This window comes from Trichomycterus rosablanca, chromosome 13, assembly GCF_030014385.1.
Source record: "Trichomycterus rosablanca isolate fTriRos1 chromosome 13, fTriRos1.hap1, whole genome shotgun sequence".
NCBI classification, from domain to species: Eukaryota; Metazoa; Chordata; class Actinopteri; order Siluriformes; family Trichomycteridae; genus Trichomycterus; species Trichomycterus rosablanca.
Genome location: NC_086000.1, coordinates 4,500,226 through 4,525,357, shown reverse-complemented (window position 1 = coordinate 4,525,357; position 25,132 = coordinate 4,500,226). Strand labels below are relative to the sequence as shown.

Genomic DNA, 25,132 nt, shown 5'->3' with positions numbered 1-25,132 from the left:
TTGATAAAATTAATGATATAGGAATGGAATTGGTGGTGGATTGATAGACTGAGGTGGGTGGGTGGGTGGATGATGGATGGATTGATTTGTTGGTGGGGGGGATGGATGGAATTGTTGGTGGGGGGGATGGAATTGTGGTTATGGGTGGTTGTATAATTGGATGGATGGATTTGTGGTTATGGGTGGTTGTATAATTGGATGGATGGATGGATGGATGGATGGATTTGTGGTTATGGGTGGTCGTATAATTGGATGGATGGATTTGTGGTTATGGGTGGTTGTATAATTGGATGGATGGATGGATGGATGGATGGATTTGTGGTTATGGGTGGTCGTATAATTGGATGGATGGATTTGTGGTTATGGGTGGTTGTATAATTGGATGGATGGATTTGTGGTTATGGGTGGTTGTATAATTGGATGGATGGATGGATTTGTGGTTATGGGTGGTCGTATAATTGGATGGATGGATTTGTGGTTATGGGTGGTCGTATAATTGGATGGATGGATTTGTGGTTATGGGTGGTTGTATAATTGGATGGATGGATGGATTTGTGGTTATGGGTGGTTGTATAATTGGATGGATGGATGGATGGATGGATGGATGGATTTGTGGTTATGGGTGGTTGTATAATTGGATGGATGGATGGATGGATGGATGGATGGATTTGTGGTTATGGGTGGTTGTATAATTGGATGGATGGATGGATTTGTGGTTATGGGTGGTTGTATAATTGGATGGATGGATGGATGGATGGATGGATTTGTGGTTATGGGTGGTTGTATAATTGGGTGGATGGATGGATGGATGGATGGATTTGTGGTTATGGGTGGTTGTATAATTGGGTGGATGGATGGATGGATTTGTGGTTATGAGTGGTTGTATAATTGGATGGATGGATGGATGGATGGATGGATGGATTTGTGGTTATGGGTGGTTGTATAATTGGATGGATGGATGGATGGATGGATTTGTGGTTATTGGTGGTTGTATAATTGGATGGATGGATGGATGGATGGATTTGTGGTTATGGGTGGTTGTATAATTGGGTGGATGGATGGATGGATGGATGGATGGATGGATTTGTGGTTATGGGTGGTTGTATAATTGGGTGGATGGATGGATGGATTTGTGGTTATGGGTGGTTGTATAATTGGGTGGATGGATGGATGGATTTGTGGTTATGAGTGGTTGTATAATTGGGTGGGTGGATGGATGGATGGATGGATTTGTGGTTATGGGTGGTTGTATAATTGGGTGGATGGATGGATGGATTTGTGGTTATGGGTGGTTGTATAATTGGGTGGATGGATGGATGGATTTGTGGTTATGAGTGGTTGTATAATTGGGTGGGTGGATGGATGGATGGATGGATGGATTTGTGGTTATGGGTGGTTGTATAATTGGATGGATGAATGGATATACGGATAAAATAAATGATGGAGGAATGGAATTAATGATGGCTTGATATACTGAGGTGGATGGATGAAATTAACAATGCAGGGATAAATTAGTGATGATGGATTAATGAATGGAAGTGGATGGATGAATGGGATTGGTGGTGTATTGATTGAAGGGTGATGGATGAATGGATGAAAGTGATAAAGGATTGATGGAGTTGATGGATGGATTAGATCATTTAGACATTAATAAATGGGATGTATGGAATTAAAGTTGGATGAATTGATGATGGATGGATGAATGAATGTAGAAGTGGATGGATGATCAGATCACAGATTGATAGATGGGATGTATGGAATTGAAGGTGGATGAATTGATGGATGGATGAATGGATGTAAAAGTGGATGGATGATCAGATCACAGATTAATAGATGATGGATGGATTGATGGAGGTAGATGATAGATGGACAGATAAATCTAGAGATCAATAGATTGATTACCTTCCATAGATTAGCAGATCAGATGAAAGCATAGATGGACGGACGGACGGACGGACGTAGACCGAGAGGAGAAGCCGAATGAGTTTATGGCTCGGGGCTCGGCGGGCCGCCGCTCTGGAATGTGTTAAATGCTTGAAGGATCCCGATTAGCATATAAATTTAGACGTATGAAGATCATCGCGTCGATCACGAGTCACTGAGTTTTATCTTGACTTAGCGGCGGCTGATTTGCGTATAAAATACAGCCAGATGTGACCAGTTAAAGGCCTCCCACCCACTACCCCACCCGCCATCCCATCCACCATCGCTCTAATCCTCGCGCTGTTCTCCTCGCTCAGCTTTTGTTTGGTATCACCTGAGGTCGTTTTTTTTTTTTCCTTTTTATAGAATTAATATTTTTCTAGATGTTTCCCCTATTTATCTCCCAATTTAGTCATTTCTGCTTCCCAATTCTGAATCCGATGACACCTTACAACCCCCAGTTTGAGCCGGATCACCACACTCCCCCTCCACTGTGTGTCCGATCTGCCGCCACTTCTTGTCACCTACCAGTGTTAGGTTCCCACACTGAGCCGTATCATGTTTACGGACAGTTGTGTTTGTTTGGATGCCCAACCAGGTCATAAGTATGCGGACAATTGTGTTTGTTTGGACGCCCAACAAGGTCACAAGTATGCGGACAGTTGTCTTTGTTTAGACGCCCAATTGGTCATAAGTTTATGGACAGTTGTGTTTGTTTGGACGCCCAATCAGGTCTTAAGTATGCGGACAAATGTGTTTGTTTGGATGCCCAGTCAGGTCATAAGTATGCGGACAGTTGTGTTTAATTGGACGCCCGATCAGGTCATAAGTTTACGGACAGTTGTGTTTGTTTGGATGCCCAACCAGGTCATAAGTATGCGGACAATTGTGTTTGTTTGGACGCCCAACAAGGTCACAAGTATGCGAACAGTTGTCTTTGTTTAGCCGCCCAATTGGTCATAAGTTTATGGACAGTTGTGTTTGTTTGGACGCCCAATCAGGTCTTAAGTTTGCAAAAATTGTGTTTGTTGGGACTCCAAACCGGGTCATAAGTATGTGGACAGTTGTGTTTGTTTGGACGCCTGACCAGGTCATACATATGCGGACAGTTGAGTTCGTTTGGATGCCTGATCAGGTCTTAAGTATGTGGACAGTTGTGTTTGTTTGGACGCTCGACCAGGTCATACGTTTGCGGACAATTATGTTTAGTTGGATGCCCAATTGGTCTTAAGTGTATGGACAGTTGTGTCTGTATGGATGCCCAACCAGGTCATAAGTATACAAACAATTATATTTAATTGGATGCCCAACCAGGTCATAAGTATGCGGACAGTTGTGTTGTGTGTCTGTTTGGACGCTCGACATGGTCATAAGTATATGGACAGTTGTGTTTGTTTGGACGCCTGACCAGGTTGCTAGATTTTATGGTCCTCCGTGTCCTGCAGACAGGATCTGAGGTTTACGGCCTGGGTGGATGTTTGCGCGGTGATGTTTTCTCTCTAATCCCGCTGTGTGTGTATCCTGCTACTTCTGATTCTGCTCTCCACACACACACACACACACACACACAGGATGTGTTAGAGAATGTAGTGAAACCTTTTAAAAGGGGGTGACTGCTTTCACTAGAAGCCTCAAAGAGCATTACGCCAATTGGATTGCGGCGAGGGGGAGGGGGGGTTGCGACGGGTTGGTGGGGGGGTAGTCTGGGTCAAACCAATTACGCACCATTTGCATGCGAAAGGCCGCTCGGCTTTAAGCCACTCAGTTAGATGTTTTCCTGAAGCAGGTGGGCCACGCTCGGTGCTAGCACAGTCCCGGTAGGGTCCGGAAGCAAAGCATGCTGGGGTTTCATGAAGACTTAAGTAGATACACACATCAGAATCCTGGAGGACTGAGACTCTTTCCTTGTATGTGGCTCTTAAAGCTTGAGCGCCTGGTTGGTGCTGTCAGCCTGGTTGGGCACCCAACAGACTTGATTGGCTGTATCTTATGAGAGAAGGCTGGATGGCTGGTTGAGGCGCCCACTAGACAACGGGTCTGGCACTACCCAGATTTACTAGGCGCAGTAACACTCCCGGCACACCCGGACAGGACAGCAATTCATTTTGAGGCCCCAGCCACCCCTACTTCCTTGCTGCTGGGGGTGCCAAACCGGGTCATAAGTATGTGGACAATCGTGTCTGTATGGTCGCCCAACCAGGTCATAAGTATGCAGACAGTTGTGTTTGTTTGGACACCCAATCAGGTCATAAGTATGTGGACAATCGTGTCTGTATGGTCGCCCAACCAGGTCATAAGTATGCAGACAGTTGTGTTTGTTTGGACACCCAATCAGGTCATAAGTATGTGGACAATCGTGTCTGTATGGACGCCCAACCAGGTACTTATGACACGCTCGAATCCGAACTCCTCGAATAACCCGCTATAAGTGCAGGTGTCTGGACTGGAGAGCAGAGCCTGTTTGGGTGCCTAGCCAGGGGCCTTGTAAATCTTTGACGCCCTATTTAGGGCACGCCCCTGTCCTGCGCTCAGTGGTGCTGATGCTGATGCTGATTAGCATCATAAATAATGTAGTGATGTGAGCGCCTAGACATACATGATTGGCTGCGTCTAAGGGGGCGAGATGGTCAAATTGGCGACCTGTCCAGGGTATGTAGTGTGTGTGTGTGTGTGTATATGTGTGTATAAATACACACTTGTGTGTGTGTTGCCTGTGAGAGAGCGGAAAGGGACGGATCTGCAGCAGGTATTAAGAGAACTAAACCCGCTTACGTCCGGAATGTGAATTAGATTCGGTAACAGATGGTGGCTGGTGTTGAAAATTTAAGGTGCTTTAGGGGCGTAGTGGCAACAGAGGGGGGGCAGCTCAGCACATCCCGGCCCAAGCTGGTCTTGATGGCGGGAAGGGAAGAGGAAGGGGGGTGATAGACGGCTGTAACTCGCAACAATCCCTTCTTGACAGCCAATTTCAAGATTCTGATCTGGTTAAAGACGCGGCGGCTTTTCCGCGCCGACTTCTCACTCACCGAAAAACAACCGGGGAGAGTTTTTTTCCCACCTCTTTTACGCGCTCTAAAATCCTCTTTAAGCATCTGCTTAATAAATGTAGGTTTTAATCCTCCTGTAGTGATATTTTTTGTGCAATTTCATTTCATCCAGACCGCGGCTCATCCTCGCTTATCTGTCAGCGAGGTTCTGCCCAACGGATCAAGGGTTTTACTTACGGACGGTATTTTAGTCATAGCACTTGTTAAAATATGCCGCAGTGGCCCGTCATAGCAGCTTGATTTTTGAATGAGACACGATTCAATTCTCATTTCTTTTCTTCACAGCAATAAACAACCGAATCTCTGGTTCTGATAGGCTGACGCGTGATTACATCACAGTGCGGTCTGTCAAAAGTTAATTTATAATTTAATTGTAATTTAATTGTAATTTTTTTAATTGTAGTTTTAATCTATTAAGATTTGTTAATTAATTAATTAATAAGAAAATTAATAATAAATTGTACAAATAAATATAATTAAAAGTATGAAAAAATACCAATATAATACATTTATTATTGCATAATACAAAATTAAGGAAAAAAAGAAAAAGAACATAAACATTAATTTATAAATTAATTGTAATCTAATAACTTTCATAATAACAATAATATACATTATATTCCCAAAATAAATAAATAAATAATTAAAATAATAAGAAAATACAATTAAATAACCTATTTACAGTTTTATTTAAATATTTCAATGTGCACTTGTTATTTCAAACATAATTCATAATATACATAATATTTCTGAAATAAATTAATTAATTTTAAGAAATAATAATAATTACAATAATTACAATAAAACATGATTAAACTTTAAAAAAAAATACAAATAAAATACAATTACTATTGCAGACACAAAATGCAAATAATATTTTTAACACTCAGAAAATGAGGGGAAAAACATTAATTTATAAATTAATTTTAAGCATAACAACCATCATATACATAATATTCCTAAAATAAATAAATTACTTAATTAATAAGAAAACAATTAATGATACAGTTAAATGTGATGAAATGTATTTAAAAAATATAATACATTATATCCAGACTGAATATAAAATATTTATTTATTTAATGTTTATTTAATTATTAAGATCAGTTCTTGTCCTCTCCCAGCATGGCTGTGCTTGTCTGCAAAGCGTCCGTTACGTTTAAAGCAATTTAAATAAAGCAACTCTGACCAAACAATTGAAGCACATTAGGGTTAAGGGGCCTTGTCCAGGGGCCCAACAGTCCCAACTCGATTGATACTCTGACATCTTAAGTGCTTAGAGCTCCGGTTTCATGCGAAATGACAGTTTGGGATGCATTGGGATGCTCATTGAATGGGCACAAACTCCCACAGATACAGTCCAACGTCTTGTGAAATACCTCGTCCAAAGAATGCACGATTAGTCTGGCGTCCACATACTTGGCTCTGGAAAATGATTTAAAGTAGGGATTCCGGTGCATCCCAACAACTCTTGCAGTGTAGACCAGAGGTAGTGGAGTACTGATCAAAAGGATTATCCAAGGTCAGGCACTAATGACCCATGGTGGATGTTCCAATTCATCCCAGCCAACTGTGTTAGCATTCAATGTTGCAGATATACCCGGAATCAGTAAGTACGAAGGCCCTTCTGGACGAGACGGTTTCATGCCCACGTGCTCCGTCATCCGAATGCGGTTATGGCATTGATTGCGTGTAATCAGAGGTGTTATTTTGCAGCCAGTCATCGACAATGAAGTGAATTACTGCTTTCCAACCCGGTAACGTTATAACAATCGATCTTCCCGCACGGCTGATAAAAAAAGCCACGGGGGCGTCGCGTGTGCTGCCTTTCCGATGGCGGAAATAACTGTAATCAGACACCCGGCCTCTAATTCTCTGGCCAAATGCAGATTCTGAATGACACTGGACGTGTCCTTGTTGATCCCGGTGCAGGTGGATCAGAGACAGGGTGTGAATTCGTGGCCTTTACAAAATGTAATAAATACATTAGTGACATAAATCATGTATTGCTTTAATAACGTCGTGTTGTGATCTAGACCTGCTGTAAAAATGTCCCACACATGTGGATTAGCAGCAGTATCTGGACTATAGATTGGTAGGTCGCTAGTTAGTCCCCACCACGGCCCACAGAGTTGCCTTTCTTGGACCCCTAAGCAAAACCCTTAACCTTTAATCGCTTGCGTCATATTTTATCACAAGTGGGTCCCTATGGACTAGGACTTTTAAGAACCGAGTGGGCAGGACAGTAAACCCTGAGGGACGTTTGTGGTGCAGGAATTATATAATTCAATATATATATAATATTTCTGAAATAAATTAATAATAAAAAATTATAATTGGTACAAATAAAAATGATGAAAAAATATTTTTAAAAATAATAAAAAAAATTACAAAATAATTGAAATATAATACATGTATTATTGCACATTTAAAATGCATATAATATTTATTTATTTAGTGTTTATTATTCATAAATCATTAATCTATTAACAATTTATAAAATAAATAATATTCTTAAAATAAATAAATTAATTAATTAATTAGAAACAATTAAACAATTATTGGTACAATTAAATATGATTAAAATTATAAAAAAAAATACAAATATAATACATTTATTACTGCAGATTTAAATTGTAAAAAAAAATTCAGAAAAAGAGGGAGAAAAGAAAAACATTAATTTATAAATATATTGTAATTATTAATCAAGAAAATAACAAAATTTAATTAATGGCACAATTAAATATGATGATATTTATTTAAAAAAATATAATACACTAAATGCAAACTGCAAATATTATTTTATTTAGTATTTGTATTTAGTATTTATGAAGTATCTTGGTTTCAAATGAGAATAGGTTCAAAAGTCTGTAGACCTAATGAACAAAGCGCTGCTTCTGCAGCTAATCAGACAGCTTTGTTCCTGATGGTGGGCAAGAGAGCCTAACATAGAGGCAGAGAGAGAGAGGAGAGAGAGACGGGGGGAGGTCGTACCTTAATGTGATGATTGTACGTTTTGCGCTGCAGTTGTCAAACCATCGAATCGGGCGAACGATCTAATGACACCTGTCATCGGCACCCGGCCTGTGTTTGCCCAAATTGTTTTCCTGTTGATTCGCGCTGCCTCGTCCAACACAGGGGAAGGGGTGGGGGGGTGGGGGGGGGGGGGGGTAAAGCAATGCGCTACGGGGACAAATAAAAAGAAAACAATCATCTGTTTGGTTCCACTGGGATTTAAGCTGTGAGTAAAAGGGGGAATGTTAGATGTTACGCTGGACATGGTTTTGTGATGAGAATCCATGTCTGGGGAAAGTCTGGGCAAAAGTTGGTGCGAATTCAGCAGAAAACAAGTCTCAGGTTCAACCTCTAGTCTTGACAAATTCAACTAAATCGTAACCGAATCAAACGGTAGGCCAATTTCTCCATCACTGAGTTCAGCCATAGCAATTGCGAATGTGCAGTAATGTGCAATGCTTCACACTTTGCATCAGCAGTTTGGGGAAGGCTCTGTCATGTTACAAAAGCTCCAGTGTCTTGCACAGAGCCCTACTGTACAGCTTTGGAATGAACCGGAACATCTAGTGAGGCTTCATCACTGACCAGCCATACTGTCATCTTATGACCGAATGGGCACAAATTCCCACAGACATGCCTTCTCAGAAGGGCGGAGGCTGCTATTCTAGATGAAAAGATCGCAGCGGTCGCTTTGTTTTAATGCAATCTGGTTTTGAGTCACATGACTCTCGTTTCTTCTATCCAGAGATCAGGTCCTGTTGTGCTCTTTTGGACTCCTGGCTATGGCTGTTCATAAAGTATTATATCATAAATGCATTTATATACCCAAACCTTATATATATATATATATATATATATACAGTGTATCACAAAAGTGAGTACACCCCTCACATTTCTGCAAATATTTCATTATATCTTTTCATGGGACAACACTATAGACATGAACCTTGGATATAATTTAGAGTAGTCAGTGTACAGCTTGTATAGCAGTGTAGATTTACTGTCTTCTGAAAATAACTCAACACACAACCATTAATGTCTAAATAGCTGGCAACATAAGTGAGTACACCCCACAGTGAACATGTCCAAATTGTGCCCAAATGTGTCGTTGTCCCTCCCTGGTGTCATGTGTCAAGGTCCCAGGTGTAAATGGGGAGCAGGGCTGTTAAATTTGGTGTTTTGGGTACAATTCTCTCATACTGGCCACTGGATATTCAACATGGCACCTCATGGCAAAGAACTCTCTAAGGATGTGAGAAATAGAATTGTTGCTCTCCACAAAGATGGCCTGGGCTATAAGAAGATTGCTAACACCCTGAAACTGAGCTACAGCATGGTGGCCAAGGTCATACAGCGGTTTTCCAGGACAGGTTCCACTCGGAACAGGCTTCGCCAGGGTCGACCAAAGAAGTCGAGTCCACGTGTTCGGCGTCATATCCAGAGGTTGGCTTTAAAAAATAGACACATGAGTGCTGCCAGCATTGCTGCAGAGGTTGAAGACGTGGGAGGTCAGTCTGTCAGTGCTCAGACCATACGCCGCACACTGCATCAACTCGGTCTGCATGGTCGTCATCCCAGAAGGAAGCTGACGCACAAGAAAGCCAGCCAACAGTTTGCTGAAGACAAGCAGTCCAAGAACATGGATTACTGGAATGCCCTGTGGTCTGACGAGACCAAGATAAACTCGTTTGGCTCAGATGGTGTCCAGCATGTGTGGCGGCGCCCTGGTGAGAAGTACCAAGACAACTGTATCTTGCCTACAGTCAAGCATGGTGGTGGTAGCATCATGGTCTTGGGCTGCATGAGTGTTGCTGGCACTGGGGAGCTGCAGTTCATTGAGGGAAACATGAATTCCAACATGTACTGTGACATTCTGAAACAGAGCATGATCCCCTGCCTTCGAAAACTGGGCCTCATGGCAGTTTTCCAACAGGATAACGACCCCAAACACAACCTCCAAGATGACAACTGCCTTGCTGAGGAAGCTGAAGGTAAAGGTGATGGACTAAACTCAATTGAGTACCTGTGGCGCATCCTCAAGTGGAAGGTGGAGGAGTTCAAGGTGTCTAACATCCACCAGCTCCGTGATGTCATCATGGAGGAGTGGAAGAGGATTCCAGTAGCAACCTGTGCAGCTCTGGTGAATTCCATGACCAGGAGGGTTAAGGCAGTGCTAATAATGGTGGTCACACAAAATATTGACACTTTGGGCACAATTTGGACATGTTCACTGTGGGGTGTACTCACTTATGTTGCCAGCCATTTAGACATTAATGGCTGTGTGTTGAGTTATTTTCAGAAGACAGTAAATCTACACTGCTATACAAGTTGTACACTGACTACTCTAAGTTATATCCAAGTTTCATGTCTATAGTGTTGTCCCATGAAAAGATATAATAAAATATTTGCAGAAATGTGAGGGGTGTACTCACTTTTGTGATACACTGTATATATATATATATATATATAAGACATAATGATGTCGTACTACCTATTTACTATACAATTTTGCTCTCTTGGACTCCTGGAAATTTGGCTCGAATTGCTGTCCCAGCTAAGGGCCTCTTTTGAAATAGGATGTATGTTAAGCTTTTGGTCGGCATGTTAATATAATGTGTGTACACCAGAAAATGTAGAGACGCAGAGTGGTGATATATAGCCAAAAGTATTTGGACACCTGAGTGTGAGCTTGTTGGACATCTTATTCCAAAAGCACAGGCTTCATATTGTGGCTGGGACAGTCGTCAAACTTCTAGTGTGTCTGTTGGCAGCATGGCTGAGGTCAGGCGCCAATGTTAGACGAGGAGGTCCGAGTCACGATCCACGTTCCAATTCATTCCAAAAATGAGTGCACTTAAATACAGGGCTCTGTCCAGGTTGGAAGCATCAAAGTAGGAGCAAAGCTCTACATATTGGTCAGTGTATTCGTATTAATCGTCCGACTCTACCAATTATGTACCAATCGTTTCAGTCAGAGCTGCACGCAGCTTCAACGTGAACTATTTTTAACGTCAACTACCGCGCAGCTGATCGTGCCAATCCATTTTTAGCAAATTTGTCTTGTCTTTTTCTCTAAACTCTACAATGCCCTCTTACTCCACGATGATTATCTCTCTCCATTCATAAGCTCGAATGAAATCACGGTGCTGTTCCCCCGTCTTTTGTTAACGGCACGGCGCGGAACCGAAGCGGGCGCCAGGCGTCGCTGAAAAACATTAATAGATAAAATCATTACCTCTCAAATAGTCTCTTCTCGGGCAGAAAGGGCTTTCTTTTCTTCTAAAATATGGCCTTTAGAATTCCATTTCTCTTACAGCTAATGCGAGTTTTACTGCCTCTAATTTTAGATTCCGGCGCAGCCCGGGATAAAAAAAAATCCCCGGTCTGACAATTGAATTTATAGACAGTTGTGAATATCGCTGGCTCGGATTAATGGAGTCGTAGAATTTCAAAGAGCCGGGAGAGACTTGGGGTTGGGCCGAGGAGAAAGGGAAGGCTGACGGACGTGGGCTCGGGCTAGGTTTAAGACCCGTCTCCTGCCGGGAGACTTCAGGCAATTAGGACGGGTTATAAAGACGTCACGCACGCCTTCATCCTGCTCTTTTGTTCTTTCGCTGCCGGTCTTGCTTTGTGCTGCACCGTCCTCCTGCTACACAGACCAGTTTGGCCTTGCTGCCATAAATGGAATGGGCAGTCAGGACTACGCTTTGTGTTTTTGCCCCTTGGAATGCCATTGTGGTCGTGTTTGGGGGCGTTCAAATAGGTAGAAATTAACACATGACTTGTTTCTTCTATATATACACCGATCAGACATAACATTATGACCACCTTCCTAATGTTGTCTTGGTCCCCCTTTTGCTGCCAAAACATCCCTGACCCGTCAAGGCATAAACTCCACTAGACCCCTGAAGGTGTGCTGTGGTATCTGGCACCAAGATGTCAGCAGCAGATCCTTTAACTCCTCTAAGCTGTGAGGTGGGGCCTCCATGGATCTGACCTGTTTGTCCAGCACGTCCCACAGATGCTCGATTGGATGTGCACAACTCATCATTGTGCTCCTCAAACCGTTCCTGAAGCATCATCCTGCTGAAAGAGGCCACAGATGTTAGGGAACCGTTTCCATGTAAGGGTGAACATGGTCTGCAACAATGCTTAGGTAGGTGGTACTTGTCAAAGTAACATCCACATGGATGGCAGGACCCAAGGTTTCCCAGCAGAACGTCGCCCAAAGCATCGTACTGCCTCTGCCCGCTTTCCTTCTTCCCATAGTGCATCCTGGTGCCATGTGTTCCCCAGGTAAGCGACGCACACGCACCCGGCCATCCACGTGATGTAAAGAAAACGTGATTAATCAAACCAGACCACCTTCTTCCATTGCTTTGTGGTCCGGTTCCGATGCTCACGTGCCCATTGTTGCTGCTTTCGGCAATGGACAGGGGTCAGCATGGGCACCCTGACTGGTCTGCGGCTGTGCAGCCCCATACGCAACAAACTGTGATGCTCTGTGTATTCTGACACCTTTCTATCAGAACCAGCATGAACTTCTTCAGCAGTTTGAGCTACAGTAGTTTGTCTGTTGGATCAGACCACACGTGCATCAATGAGCCTTGGCCGCCCATGACCCTGTCGCCAGTTTACCACTGTTCCTTCCTTGGACCACTTTTGATAGATACTGACCCACAAGAGCTGCAGTTTTGGAGATGCTCTGACCCAGTTGTCTAGCCATCACAATTTGGCCCTGGTCAAACTCGCTCAAATCCTCATGCTCGCCCATTTTTCCTGCTTCTAATATGAACTCTGAGGATAAAATGTTCACTTGCTGCCTTATATATCCCCCCCACTAACAGGTGCCGTGATGAAGAGATAATCAGTGTTATTCACTTCACCTGTCAGTGCTCATAATGTTATGCCTAGTTGGTGTATATGGGAAGCGAAGTTCCGCCCCAGATTCTGCATTAAGTGGATTTACAATGTGTCCAAAAGAATATAAGCACCTCAAGTATTTGTCTCATGACATTGATTATTAAACGTCTTAGGAGCAGATTAGGGAAAGCTCATTTTCCTTCCTGCATAAATGTGTCTCCGTGCACAAACCGAGGTCCATTGAGACCTCCAGTAGTCACCCCTTGGGGATCAAATGGTAATGGAATCCAAAACAAGCTAATAGTCAAGTGTCCACATACTTTTGGTCACCGTAAGAAGCCGGCATCCTTGAGTCCTAGTATTTTCGTTGGTAAGTGGATTGGTTATTTTGACGTATTTTTCAATGCTTGGTCCGCATTAGAAAGCCAAAACGAGGTGTCTCCCCCCCTTATAAAAGCATCCCCGCTTTCCCCTCTCTCTTTCCGTTTCACTCTCTCTTTCTCAATCCCCCGCTACTTTATAGACCCGAGAAAGAATCCATCTTTTACAAGCCGAGCGGCTTTTTAAAACCCTCATTTAGAAGCAGGCTTCCTTAATTAAAAAGACCTTTGTGTGGTCCGTCAGCCTGCCTGCTTTATTTGTCCTCCTCCGTCTCCTGTGTTAAAACTCGCTCCTCCACCCCGTCCATATAAACCCCGGACGGGTTTCTTTTCTGTCTGTGTAATGGCTTTGGCTCGTCTCTGATGTCCCGGGTCAGAGCGCTTTTCACACCGACGCGCCGGAGTGTGAATAGATTGAGAGATCGGACGCGTACGAACGCTGGTAGGTTTTAAAATCTGTGACGTCAGCAAGTGTAGCCAAAAGAACAACAAGCTTTCAGCTTGTACTGGTCTGTAACTCGAAACTCGAACCTCAACCTTGCTGAACCTCAACCTTACTGCACCAACAGGAGGTGCAGGACGTCTTTAAGTTAGGGTACAGGTTAGGGTACGGGTTAGGGTTATGTTACCCTATTATGGTACAGTAACTTCGTAACTCGAAACTCGAACCTCAACCTTACTGCACCAACAGGAGGTACCATCTTTAAGTTAGGGTACAGGTTAGGGTTAGAGTTACGGGTTAGGATTAAGTTACCCTACTATGGTACAGTAACTTCGTAACTCGAAACTCAAACCTCAACCTTACTGCACCAACAGGAGTTGCAGGACGTCTTTAAGTTAGGGTACAGGTTAGGGTGCGGGTTAGGGTTAGGGTACAGGTTAGGGTTATGTTACCCTATTATGGTACAGTAACTTCGTAACTCGAAACTCGAACCTCAACCTCACTGAACCTCAACCTTACTGCACCAACAGGAGGTACCGTCTTTAAGTTAGGGTACAGGTTAGGGTACGGGTTAGGGTTATGTTACCCTATTGTGGTACAGTAACTTTGTAACTTGAAACTCGAACCTCAACCTTACTGCACCAACAGGAGTTACCATCTTTAAGTTAGGGTACAGGTTAGGGTTAGGGTTTTTTCATAGACTACACCTGGGTATACAATTACTGACTGTAGCCCGTGTCGAAAGGAACTCCACTGGACCAATCACAGGGTGACCAACCATGCTCAGCACCGCACTGATTTCAGCATCAATGCCATGGTAGCGTTCGTTGTTCTGGTATGAGTGTAGCAGGTGCAGCAGTGTTGGGATTTCATTCACCTCAGTGGCCATGCTACTAGCTCTGGCCTCCAACTGTACATCGTCTGGTCAGCAGTCATCCTCTGAGGGCAGATTGATAAGCCGGGTACTGGGGTGGATTGTATACCCGCAAATAGATAGGTGTACCTAATAAAGTGCTCGGTGAGTTGTCAAAGGGGGATTGCTAATCCACTTCTCCAAGCCTTGTTGTCCTCGTTAAGACAGAGCAGATATATCTATTAATTACATCATTTATTAATAAGCCAGTCTCCCAGGACTGATTGTAAAGTGGGGGAGTCGGTGTGGGGGTAGGATGGGTGGAAGAGCAAACCTCAATTAAATGGGTTTGGCGGTATTGACCGGTGCTAATGTGGAGTGCTTTCTGTGTTGTCTTTCATGCGTGCGTTCGAGAATCATCATGCATGCAAGGGGCCTGTTGACGTCGCCGTCGGCGAGGATGATGAAGCTCCGGTCAGCCTCCGCGCTGATTACATTCGTGTAGAACAAGTTGATATTGACCGTCGGATGAGCGATGGCGGATGGCTCCGGGCAGCGTCCCTCTGTCACGACCATCCGTCATGCCGCGTTTTGATCGTCGGCGTCGGGTCCAGCGCATTACTCCCTCGCAGATTCTTTCGGTGTTAGCGGCCGGGATCATCCCGAATGCGGCGAGTGATCGTTTACGAGGAGGCGTGATGGCGCATTCATTCATTATTGTAATTCATCGATCGGCGGAGGGTTGATACATATTCATGAAGTGGCGACGTGATGGGATTTGCATGCAATTATATGTGAAGTCGCCGTCGGACTCTGAGGTTTACGTGCGCTTGTAAGGGACTTGGGATTTTGACGATTTCTGCAACTGTTCTTTCAACAGAAGAAGAGCAGGCCACAATAGTTTCTCCAGACCGGGTCCTGATTTGCTATAACAGGAGGGCCTTCCCTAAACTGTTGCCACAAACTCAAAGGCATATTAGGCTTGTAAGCAATGGCTGTGGCTGCTTCATCTTCCCGATAATCGGTGGGGTGCCACATACCACCTAATGCTGAGAGGGAATGAGTCTGGATGGTGAGATGTAATCCTAGAACTACTAACCCCCTCCCCCAAAAACCCAGGTCTGCCAGAATTTGGAATCTTCCAGAATGCAGGCGACACCGTCCACAATCATGCAGGTTTTACTTGGACAAGAACCTTAGGCCGACAATCGATCAAGAAGTTCCTGCTCAAAGGTGGTGATTTTGGAGCAAGGGGTTCCTCCTTGGAACCCATAGACATAACCAAGTCCATGGTGGTGTAAAGCTTGCTTGACTGTGGACAGTCACGGCTGTGAGACCATTTGTTTACCCCCATCGAGGGGGAAAGAAGGCGGGAGCCATAGTATCTGGAGCACCTGAAGCAAATGAGTCTTGGTGGAGAGATGTCTGCCATAATTTGGAAGCTTCCGGAATACAGGTGACACCGTCCACGGTCAAGCAGGTTTTACTAGAGTGTGAACTTTTAGGCCGCCAGTTGATCAAGAAGTTCCTGGTCTTGTTATTGTTATCAGCACCAAACTTGAGGTGCTCAGAGGTGCTGATCTTGGAGCAAGGGGTTCCTCCTTGGAACCATAGACATCTCCAAGTCCATGGTGGTGTAAAGCTTGCTTGACTGTGGACAGTCACGGCTGTGACACCACACGGCTGTGACACCATTCCCCCCACCGAGGGGAAGAGGGTGGAAGGAAACTGGAGTGAACGCAGGGAGATTATAGACACCCCATATAGACAGTGTTTAAAAGCCAGGTTTGAATCCGGGTCCTCAGGACCGCGGTGCCGTGCAACACCCACACACTACTTACTGTTCTTAATGTGATACATGTTTTCTTTATTATTATTTTGCAGGTTGCTCTGCAGAATGTCCAGCAAGGATCGTCACATTGAGTCCAACTGCCCCTCGTACATCAAGACGGAACCCTCTAGCCCGGCCTCGCTGACCGACAGCGTCAACCACCACAGCCCCGGCGGCTCGTCGGACGCCAGCGGCAGCTACGGCTCTGCCATGAACGTCCACCAGAACGGCCTGGATTCCCCCACGCTCTACGGCCCGGGGGGCGCCCTGGGCCCCAACGGCAACAGCGCCAAGCGCTATGAGGACTGCTCCAGCACCATCGGGGAAGACTCGCAGATCAAGTGCGAGTACATGCTGAACTCCATACCCAAGCGCCTGTGTCTGGTGTGTGGCGACATCGCCTCGGGCTACCACTACGGCGTGGCTTCGTGCGAGGCCTGCAAGGCTTTTTTCAAGAGGACCATTCAAGGTTAGTTTCCTGACTCTCTGCCATATATGCTTTGACCAACTTTGGGAAGCTGATATCTTGGTCCGATGACAGATCTGGACTAAGGGGGCTTAGTGAATTGGGTAAGAGGAGGAGGTGGGGAACCATGGTGGTACAGTCAATAGGTTCATACCTCTTGTGTTAATTGTCTAGCCTAAAAGAGGTACCTTGTAGGGTTCTTGAGGTTAGAGGTCATGGTCCTAGACTATCAAACTGATGGTCAAGCTGGCAATGAGGGGTCTCCAAACCTCCAGAATGTGAAGGGACAGAAGTACCCATGTTACTAGTGTTGGCACCTTTTTTAAGATTATCTTCAAACTGTGTTCTGTACAAGGGAATAAGGTGATTGCACCAATTTGCAGGAGGGTACAGTTTAGGGTACAGGTTAGGGTACGGGTTAGGGTTATGTACCCTATTGAATTAATTCCTAATTTAATTAAATGTTGATCATCATAGCTAGCTTGAATTAAAATATCCGTACACTGCAATACCTCAGCCCTTCATCCGGGAAGAAACCGTAGAACCGGTCAGATGTTTGGCTTGGCCCGGTCACAAGCCAGACGCTTTGATGCTGGGAATCTAACATATTGGTATGTTTCATCCCATTAGCCGATGAAACTCCTGGTAATTTCCAAACCCACCTCATCCAGCTGGATGCTTATTGACTTCCAGGCTGGCTGGTTTTCGCAGAAGGGGAGGAGGGGAGCAGGGACCTGCTCGGAGGTTGCGGTGCGGTGACGAGGCGATGGCACGGGCAGCACGGCCGCTCGGAGCCTCTGGCAGCTGGTGTCAAGGTGGCACCCCTCCAATGCCATCTGACAACCTGCATCTATCACCTCCCAATTGAGCCTCGGATCTGAGCGAGGCGAATATGGGCTCGGAAGTCCATCCCCCCGTGGTCAGTCCAGGGCTACGGCTTGGGCACGAGTCAGAAAAGAACTGTTGTTAAGTGTGTCTCCGAGTGATGAGTGATGAGAACGCTGTGTGATAGGAAGACGGGCACAGTGCCCAAGACAATTTGGAACGCAGTTCTTGGCCCAGCTTGAGTGATAGACAGTGGACATTTTGCTAATGGACAGTCCAAGTTTTTCAAATCATGTTGTCGGGTGCTTACAGCTCTTGGAGGAATCTGATAATGATTCTTCCCTTTGAAGTTATAACAGCCTCCGCTCCATTTTGAAGACTTTATACAAGTTCAGGCACTGATATTGGACAAGAAGACCTGGCTCACAGTTGACATTCCGATTAATTTCAAAGATGTTTAGAGGTAGGAGACAGGGCTTGACTTTATGGGTCTAACTTCGTGCACAGAGCCTTCTCCCAACTTGTCTTACTCCCGCTCGCCACCTTCTACTAGATTCTGGCCATCACACACCCTTTTTGACAGGCGTCCAGTCGTCTGCCACTTCTTTTCACCTGCCAATGTTGGGTTCCCACACAGAGCCATGTCATGTACGGAGAGCCACACTAAGCTGCGTGTTACTCCTCCCCACTTGTGCAGGCATCTGGACCAGTCTCGGAGCCAGACCCTCACTCTGACAACTGTGGGCAGTTACGTTCAGTCCACACTGGTCACCGAAATCCAAACCCTGCATCTTCACCTCTCATCCGCATACGCTCAGGAAACACATACCCCGTAGCTAACAACCTGCGTCCGATCCGAAGACCCCGTCGGGACGCAGCGATTACCTGACTAATGAGTATCAGACCTTAGTCTAATGGACATGCATACTTAAAATACTGTTTCCTGTTGAATTAGCAGTCTTGAGGGCCGGGCGCGCTCTCTCCGCCGCTCGCTAATGTGCTTTTTAATGAGGAAACATCAGTTCGCAGAAGCGAAGTCGATACAAATCAGTGTTTACAAAGTCTGATTAACTCTGAAATATTTCATCAGCCAGGAGGTCCAGACGGGACCCATGTTAATTACATGTGTGTGTGTGTGTAAGGGGAGGGGGGTGGTGATGATTGCAACAGACAGAATGGAAGCTCCGATACAGTTTTTTGTCTGTCCTTTTATCCAACGTATTAATCTGCATTCTAGTGTTTACATCCCTGCCTAGTGTTTACGATCACTGGCCACTTTATTAGGAACACCAAATTCCGTCAGCCAACCAGGTGGCAGTATACAGTCATACAAACACCAAACAAGAGCTTCAGTTAATGCTCACTATAAATGTCATTTGACCTTAGTGGGGTTGTTTGTACCAGACAGGTTGGTTTGAGATATTTAAACAAAATCCAGCAGCAGAAAACGTCCAGTGAGTAGCAGTTTTGTTGGTGAAAGCTTCAAATTAAATAGTGTTATAGTAATAGGTAATGACAGCGGATGACCAAATGGAGTCTCCAGTGGGCACAGGTTCACCGGAACTAGACAGGTTTAAAGAAAGAGCCCATCGAGCCTATCTTGGTGTCATTGTGAAATGACCATGTGTATCCCTTTATGGCCTCAATTCACCAGTCAGGGAGCACAGGTCATCCCAAACTGGTTCCTTATAGTCGTTTCAGGAAAGAACGAGTGTTTAACAGCACAGCTACACCACCCTGAGAAGACCTGATCTAGTCTGATCTTAGAAGCTAAGCAGGGTTGGGCTCAGTCAGTACTTGGGATTGGACAGTGTCTGTTAAAGGTGTCAGATCTTCTCCTAGCAGGCTATTACCTGTTATTAGGTTTAGTACCTTACTAGTTGTACACTACTATTCAGGCGGTCATTACCAGTCATTAAAGTCTTCTATCTATCTTCTCTCTTGTTCTCCCAGGCAACATCGAATACAGCTGTCCGGCTACCAATGAATGCGAGATCACCAAGCGCCGGCGGAAGTCCTGCCAAGCCTGCCGCTTCATGAAGTGTCTCACCGTCGGCATGATGCGGGAAGGTAAGGGAGATATAAACAGCATCAACGAGGAGTAAATGGGACTTATGGGATCGTAGGGGTAGCCTAGCGGTTTAGGTACTGGACTAGTAATCACAAGGTCGCTGGTTCAAGCCCCACCACTGCCAGGTTATCACTGTTGGGCCTTTGAGCAAGGCCCTTGACCCTCAGTTGCTTAGACAGTATACTGTCTCACTACTGTAGGTTGCTTTGGATCTTTCTTTAATAGGCAAGTTGTAGCCTAGCAGTTTAGGTACTGGACTAGTAATCAAAAGGTCTCTGGTTCTGGCTCGAACAGGCTGTGGCATACCTGTCTGGAAGCCTCTACCATCGGTTTTACTTAGCCCCAGCAGGACATAGAAACTAGCCAGTAATTGTACCAGGTCCCGACCCAGTAATTTGGTGAGTCCGTTCAGTTCAATGAGATCGACTTCTAGGGGGGCATCACAAGCAACCACTATGTGGTAAATAACCGGTCAGGTTTAAGTGTTCCCGGACTGTCGCCTGCAATCAAAGGTAGACTAAGGGGAGACGGGCAAAACCTTTGAAGGGTAGGCTATGCTTCTGTCGTTCACCACACAGGACCCGTTTGAAACATGCAGGTGTTTGCAAACGGGCGGACAGGACTCATAGTCTCACTGCGGACCCGCAGGCACGAGCGTGCGAACATCCCGTCTCTTCAAGTCACGATCAGTCGGACTTGCTTGCTTGCCCTCAGCAAACTTGCCTCACATAGACCTTAACGGTCAGCTCGCATTATGCCCGAGCCAAACAGTCGTGGAATAGAGGGAGACGTAAACACCCCACAGGTAGGCAGGCATCGCGCCGGGGCGAGCGCTCATGCTTTTCCGAACCGTGTACATACATCCGTCTCTATACACGCCATCCGAATGAGGTCTGGCGTCACACGTCCCGAACGTCGCTCGTCCCCATCCGCACGCACTCTCAAAACAAATCTCATTCGGCGCCCCTGTTGCCCGGCGCGGCCCGATTTGCGTACCCCGCCAGCGCGGCTGACAGGCAGGTAATTGATACGTAGAGGCCCGTTTTCGGAAGGCTCTGAAGGATGTAGGCGCATGTTTGATATGGCACCTTCCCCCCCGCGAACGCACAGACAAATAGCAGCCTTTTGTTCTCGCTCCTAGCCGTCCGTACACACATACATCAAAATGGCACCCTATGGCATGGCCATTTGTTGTAAAGCGCTCGAATTTAATACTGAAGTCTCACCCTACATATGAATAAGGGTCATTTGTGAAATTGATTCATCAGGTTACCGCGCGTCGGCTTCGAAATGCCATCTCACAGGGCTCGACTGTGTTTCTATTTAAAGGAAATGTTTAGCTGACACGTGACCCTTTTGGCTATCCATACCGCCATGCGGTGCTTTATTGTTGTGAGTGGCTACCTGTACGGAGGCGCAGGATGAGTCGATGCGTCAGGGGTCTTGCAGGAAAGGATTAATAAGACACGAGGGTTATGGGGGGTCGAGGATTAATTCCTGGCTAGGCTAGCATCTAGCCGCGAGGAAAACCTGTCTAAAATTAACCCTGTCACCCCAGGAAAAAAACATGGGGGTGGGGATCGGTAATCCAGATCTACAAGGAACCCCCAACACACACACTTATGAGCCCAGTGATCACATGACTCCCAGGTTACCCAAGTCTAGACGTAGGTAGAGAACTGAGCACGAGACAACCCGCTACAGCGCTCTTACTCCGAGAAAGTCGCTGCCTGACTACCTTTCCGTTTGACCCTGGGGGCCGGCCACCTGCTTCGCGGCTTCCTCCGACCGGCCAGCTGTAAAATTACATCTGCAGTCGCACAGAGGCCGAAGAGCCGATGCTTACCTGCTACGACAAGCACAACAACCAGTGGCTGGTTGGAAAGGTGTAGCCCTCCCTAACTCCCAACTGCAGATTCCAGCTTAGGGCGCTACTCACGGTTAGTCAGGTAGTAGCCGTCTCAGTGGTCAGGATAACTCTCGGGGTTCGGTTTCACTGGGAGGAACCATGCTCAAAGTAGAAACACTTAGGACAGGGTGCCATCCATTCATGGCTTCACCCATTTCTTTCCCTTTTTCCCTTTAGATGTTGGCAATCATGTCTGTATAGATGCCCGGTTGGTTGATAAGTCGAGAAGTGCCTCTATTAAGTCAAGCGATACTAACCCAATATCACTGGCATCTGGGGCTTAAATCCCCAGTGGTGCTGTCGGACAGTCGGGCTTTCTATGTTCCTACATTCATACAATGGGATAGGTTTGGGCAGTGGGTGGGATTTTTGAGGATCTTAGATGGATTGGTGTCCAGTTTGGGGTGTCTCTGCACCCATTGCAGCCCTCACAAGGCTCACAAGGGCTTAAACCAGTTCTCCCTCTGGTATAGGTGTACAAGAATGCCATTGCTGGTAATGAATTCTTCATGGGCACCTACAGGCTCAAACAGTTCTGAATAATGCTCCCCCATAATGCACCTTGTGCTTCTTTAAGACGCCGCTACTGTCTCGTCGCAGCCACCAGCCCGGCCACTGCCGCTGGCATCCGGGGCTTAAATCCCCAGCTGTGCTGTCGGCCAGTCGGGCTTTCTATGTTCCTACATACAGACAATTGGACAGGTTTGGGCAATGGGTGGGATTTCTGAGACCCTGAGATGGATTGGCATCCAGTCCGGGGAGTGGACCCTGACCAGGGTAAAGCAGTGGTAAAACATGGGGGGGTCTGCATTGGGAGTAAATAAATAAATAAATAAAAACAACCCCCATCTTCCTCACAAAAGTTTAAACCAGCTCTCCCTGTGGTATAGGTGTACAAGAATGCCATTGCTGGTAATGAATCCTTCATGGGCACCTACTGGCTCGAACAGTTCTGAATAATGTTCCCCCATAATGCACCTTGCGCTTCTTCAAGACGCCGCTACCGTCTCGTCGCAGCCACCAGCCCGGCCGTATATTTCCGGGCGTTTCTCAAAAGGTCCTAACTCCAGTCCATTTATCACATCCCCCGGGGAATACGCTACATCCCTCGCCGTGTAGAACAGACGCCGCCTCCGATCTTTCCGTGGGCACGTTTACATTCCCAGCAGGGACAGCATCGGAGGAGAGACTCCGGCGCTGATGGGATGCACCTTTCGAATATGTAGCACCCTAATTCCTGAAGCAGGCAATTAGAGGCTCATCCAATTATTTTACCGTGTTAAGGCGACCGGCTGTTCTAATGAATGCCTGGGGTTTGGAGTCTGACAGCGCCGGTTCTCCTCACTAGACCGTCTCTCTGGGGAGTTGGAGCGCCACCGTAGCAGAGTAGCCGGACCCGCCCTTGTATACGAGTGAGGCTGTGATGGCTGTTACTTTCCTTTTACTAACTGAAAACAATAGCAGCGCTATACACACGGTTGTTAGCTGCAAATGTTGTTTTTTATTGACTCCTAAGTGCTAGCCAGACCCCCTTCGGAGATTTTCAGCTGTGTTAGGAGTTAAAAACTGACCAGGACCTGGCTGGGATTTTGATCTTCCAGCCACAGTCACACCAGTTTGTGGATATAGTGGACCTGAAATGGCAGAAGCGCTAACTATAGCAGCATGGAGTATTTCCCACAATATTAGCTGTGCTATCGACCGGCCAGACGCCTGTATTGGTTGGAAAATTCATAGCTGCAGTATTATTAGTATTATTACTGCTACTGTTATTATAGGTACCATCTTAGCTTAGCTTGCTAACAGCTAACTTAGTGACTATAAACATGCATATAGTCAACAAACTCTCATTGTATAAATATAGAGCCATGGTTTATAGTTAGAAAGGCTCAATTATTTATTATTATTATTATTATTAGTATTATTGATTTTATAGGTACCATCTTAGCTTAGCTTGCTAATAGCTAACTTACAAAGGTAAACATGCATATCAAAAAACTCGTATAAATATAGAACTATGGTTTATAATTAGAAAGGCTCAAATGTTAATTGTTATTATTATTATTTATTATTATTATTTGTTATTTTTTATTTATTATTTATCATTATTCTTATTATATCATCATTTGTTATTATTTATTATTAATTATTATTATTATTATATATTATTATTTGTTGTTATTGTTATTTGTTATTATATATTTATTTATCATTATTATTATTATTTGTTATTATATATTTATTTATCATTATTATTATTTGTTATTATGTATTTATTATTATTATCATTATTTATTATTATTTGTTATTATTATAGGTAACATCTTACACTCTAGAACATACAGAGACATGGTTTATAGTTAGAAAGGCTCAATTATTTTGTGTTATTATTATGTAGTTTTTTTTATTGCTAGCAACTTAGCTTAGCTTGCTAACAGCTAACTTTCACTGTATAAATGTTATAAACATATAAAGCTATGGTTTATAGTTGGAAAGGCTGAGTTGTTTGGTATAGTTATTTGTGTATTTATTTTTTTAAATAGATTCCAACTTAGCTTGCTAACAGCTAACTTAAGATCTTAAACATGCATTTAGCCAACAAACCTTTATTGTATAATGTAGAACATATGGAGCCATAGTTTATAGTTAAAAAGGCTCACTTGTTTGGTATTATATATTTATTTATTATTATTATTATTATTATAGGTACCAACTTAGCTTGCTAACAGCTAACTTAAGATGGTAAACATACATATAGACAGCAAATCTTCATTGTATACATTTTCTATGCACAGACGTGTCTCTGTGTCACCTGAAATCTAGCTTTAGCTAAATTTCTAATGCAGTTTAGTATGACTTGAGATTGCTTGACTTGCTGGGCGACAAAGTGACGAAAAATGCGACAGCCTAGTCAAACCAGCCAGGATTAAGATTGTGTTTCAATAACACACACCCCCGCCCCCACCACCACCACCACCACCACCCAAATAAAAAGGCACACCCCTTTTATAACTTTACATCTCACTGTGGGACAGAGGCTAGCTTTAATGGTGATGACCTGAGCCGTCAGATTTAAGTCATCCCGGGTGTCTCCTGGAGTGACGGATCGCGTAAAGGGGAGGGAGTAAGACAGGCACGTCTCATCCGGAGTCCCACGGTGCATCTCTTTTACCTCCATCCTTTTCACCTAGCGTTTCCTGCACCATCCAGGCATCTAATCTTTTCCCCGTTCCTTTCCTTGCTCCTCTTTTGCTCATACACCTTGTAGCCTCCAACCCAGTCTGTCTCTCGCTCTTGCCTCCTTCCCTCGCTCTGACAGGGGGCATAAATCACCGTGCTGTCAGTGCCGAGGCTTGCTAGATTATGCAACGCCGGCGTTCATTTACAGCCCGAAGCGTGGACCCGTCTGAGACCACCCTCCACCCGGCACGCTCCCCCAACCTCTGCTTCCCCAAAATAGAGAGGCTCTGTCTTAAAGAGGGTTCTCCTGGGGATGATATCATTATG

General features: G+C 45.0%; 1 protein-coding gene across 2 annotated transcripts in view; it reads left to right on the top strand.

Annotated features, from left to right (window-relative positions):
• Positions 1 to 25,132, top strand: part of esrrga (estrogen-related receptor gamma a) — a 129,167-nt gene that overhangs the window by 65,250 nt on the left and 38,785 nt on the right. Inside the window, exons 3-4 of one of the 2 annotated variants that reach the window (XM_063006930.1) lie at positions 16,408 to 16,823; positions 19,599 to 19,715. In XM_063006930.1, coding sequence (XP_062863000.1) covers positions 16,408 to 16,823; positions 19,599 to 19,715 — 533 coding nt within the window. Of the gene's footprint in view, positions 1 to 16,407; positions 16,824 to 19,598; positions 19,726 to 25,132 lie in introns of both variants that reach the window. The other variant, XM_063006929.1, reaches the window with a different exon arrangement.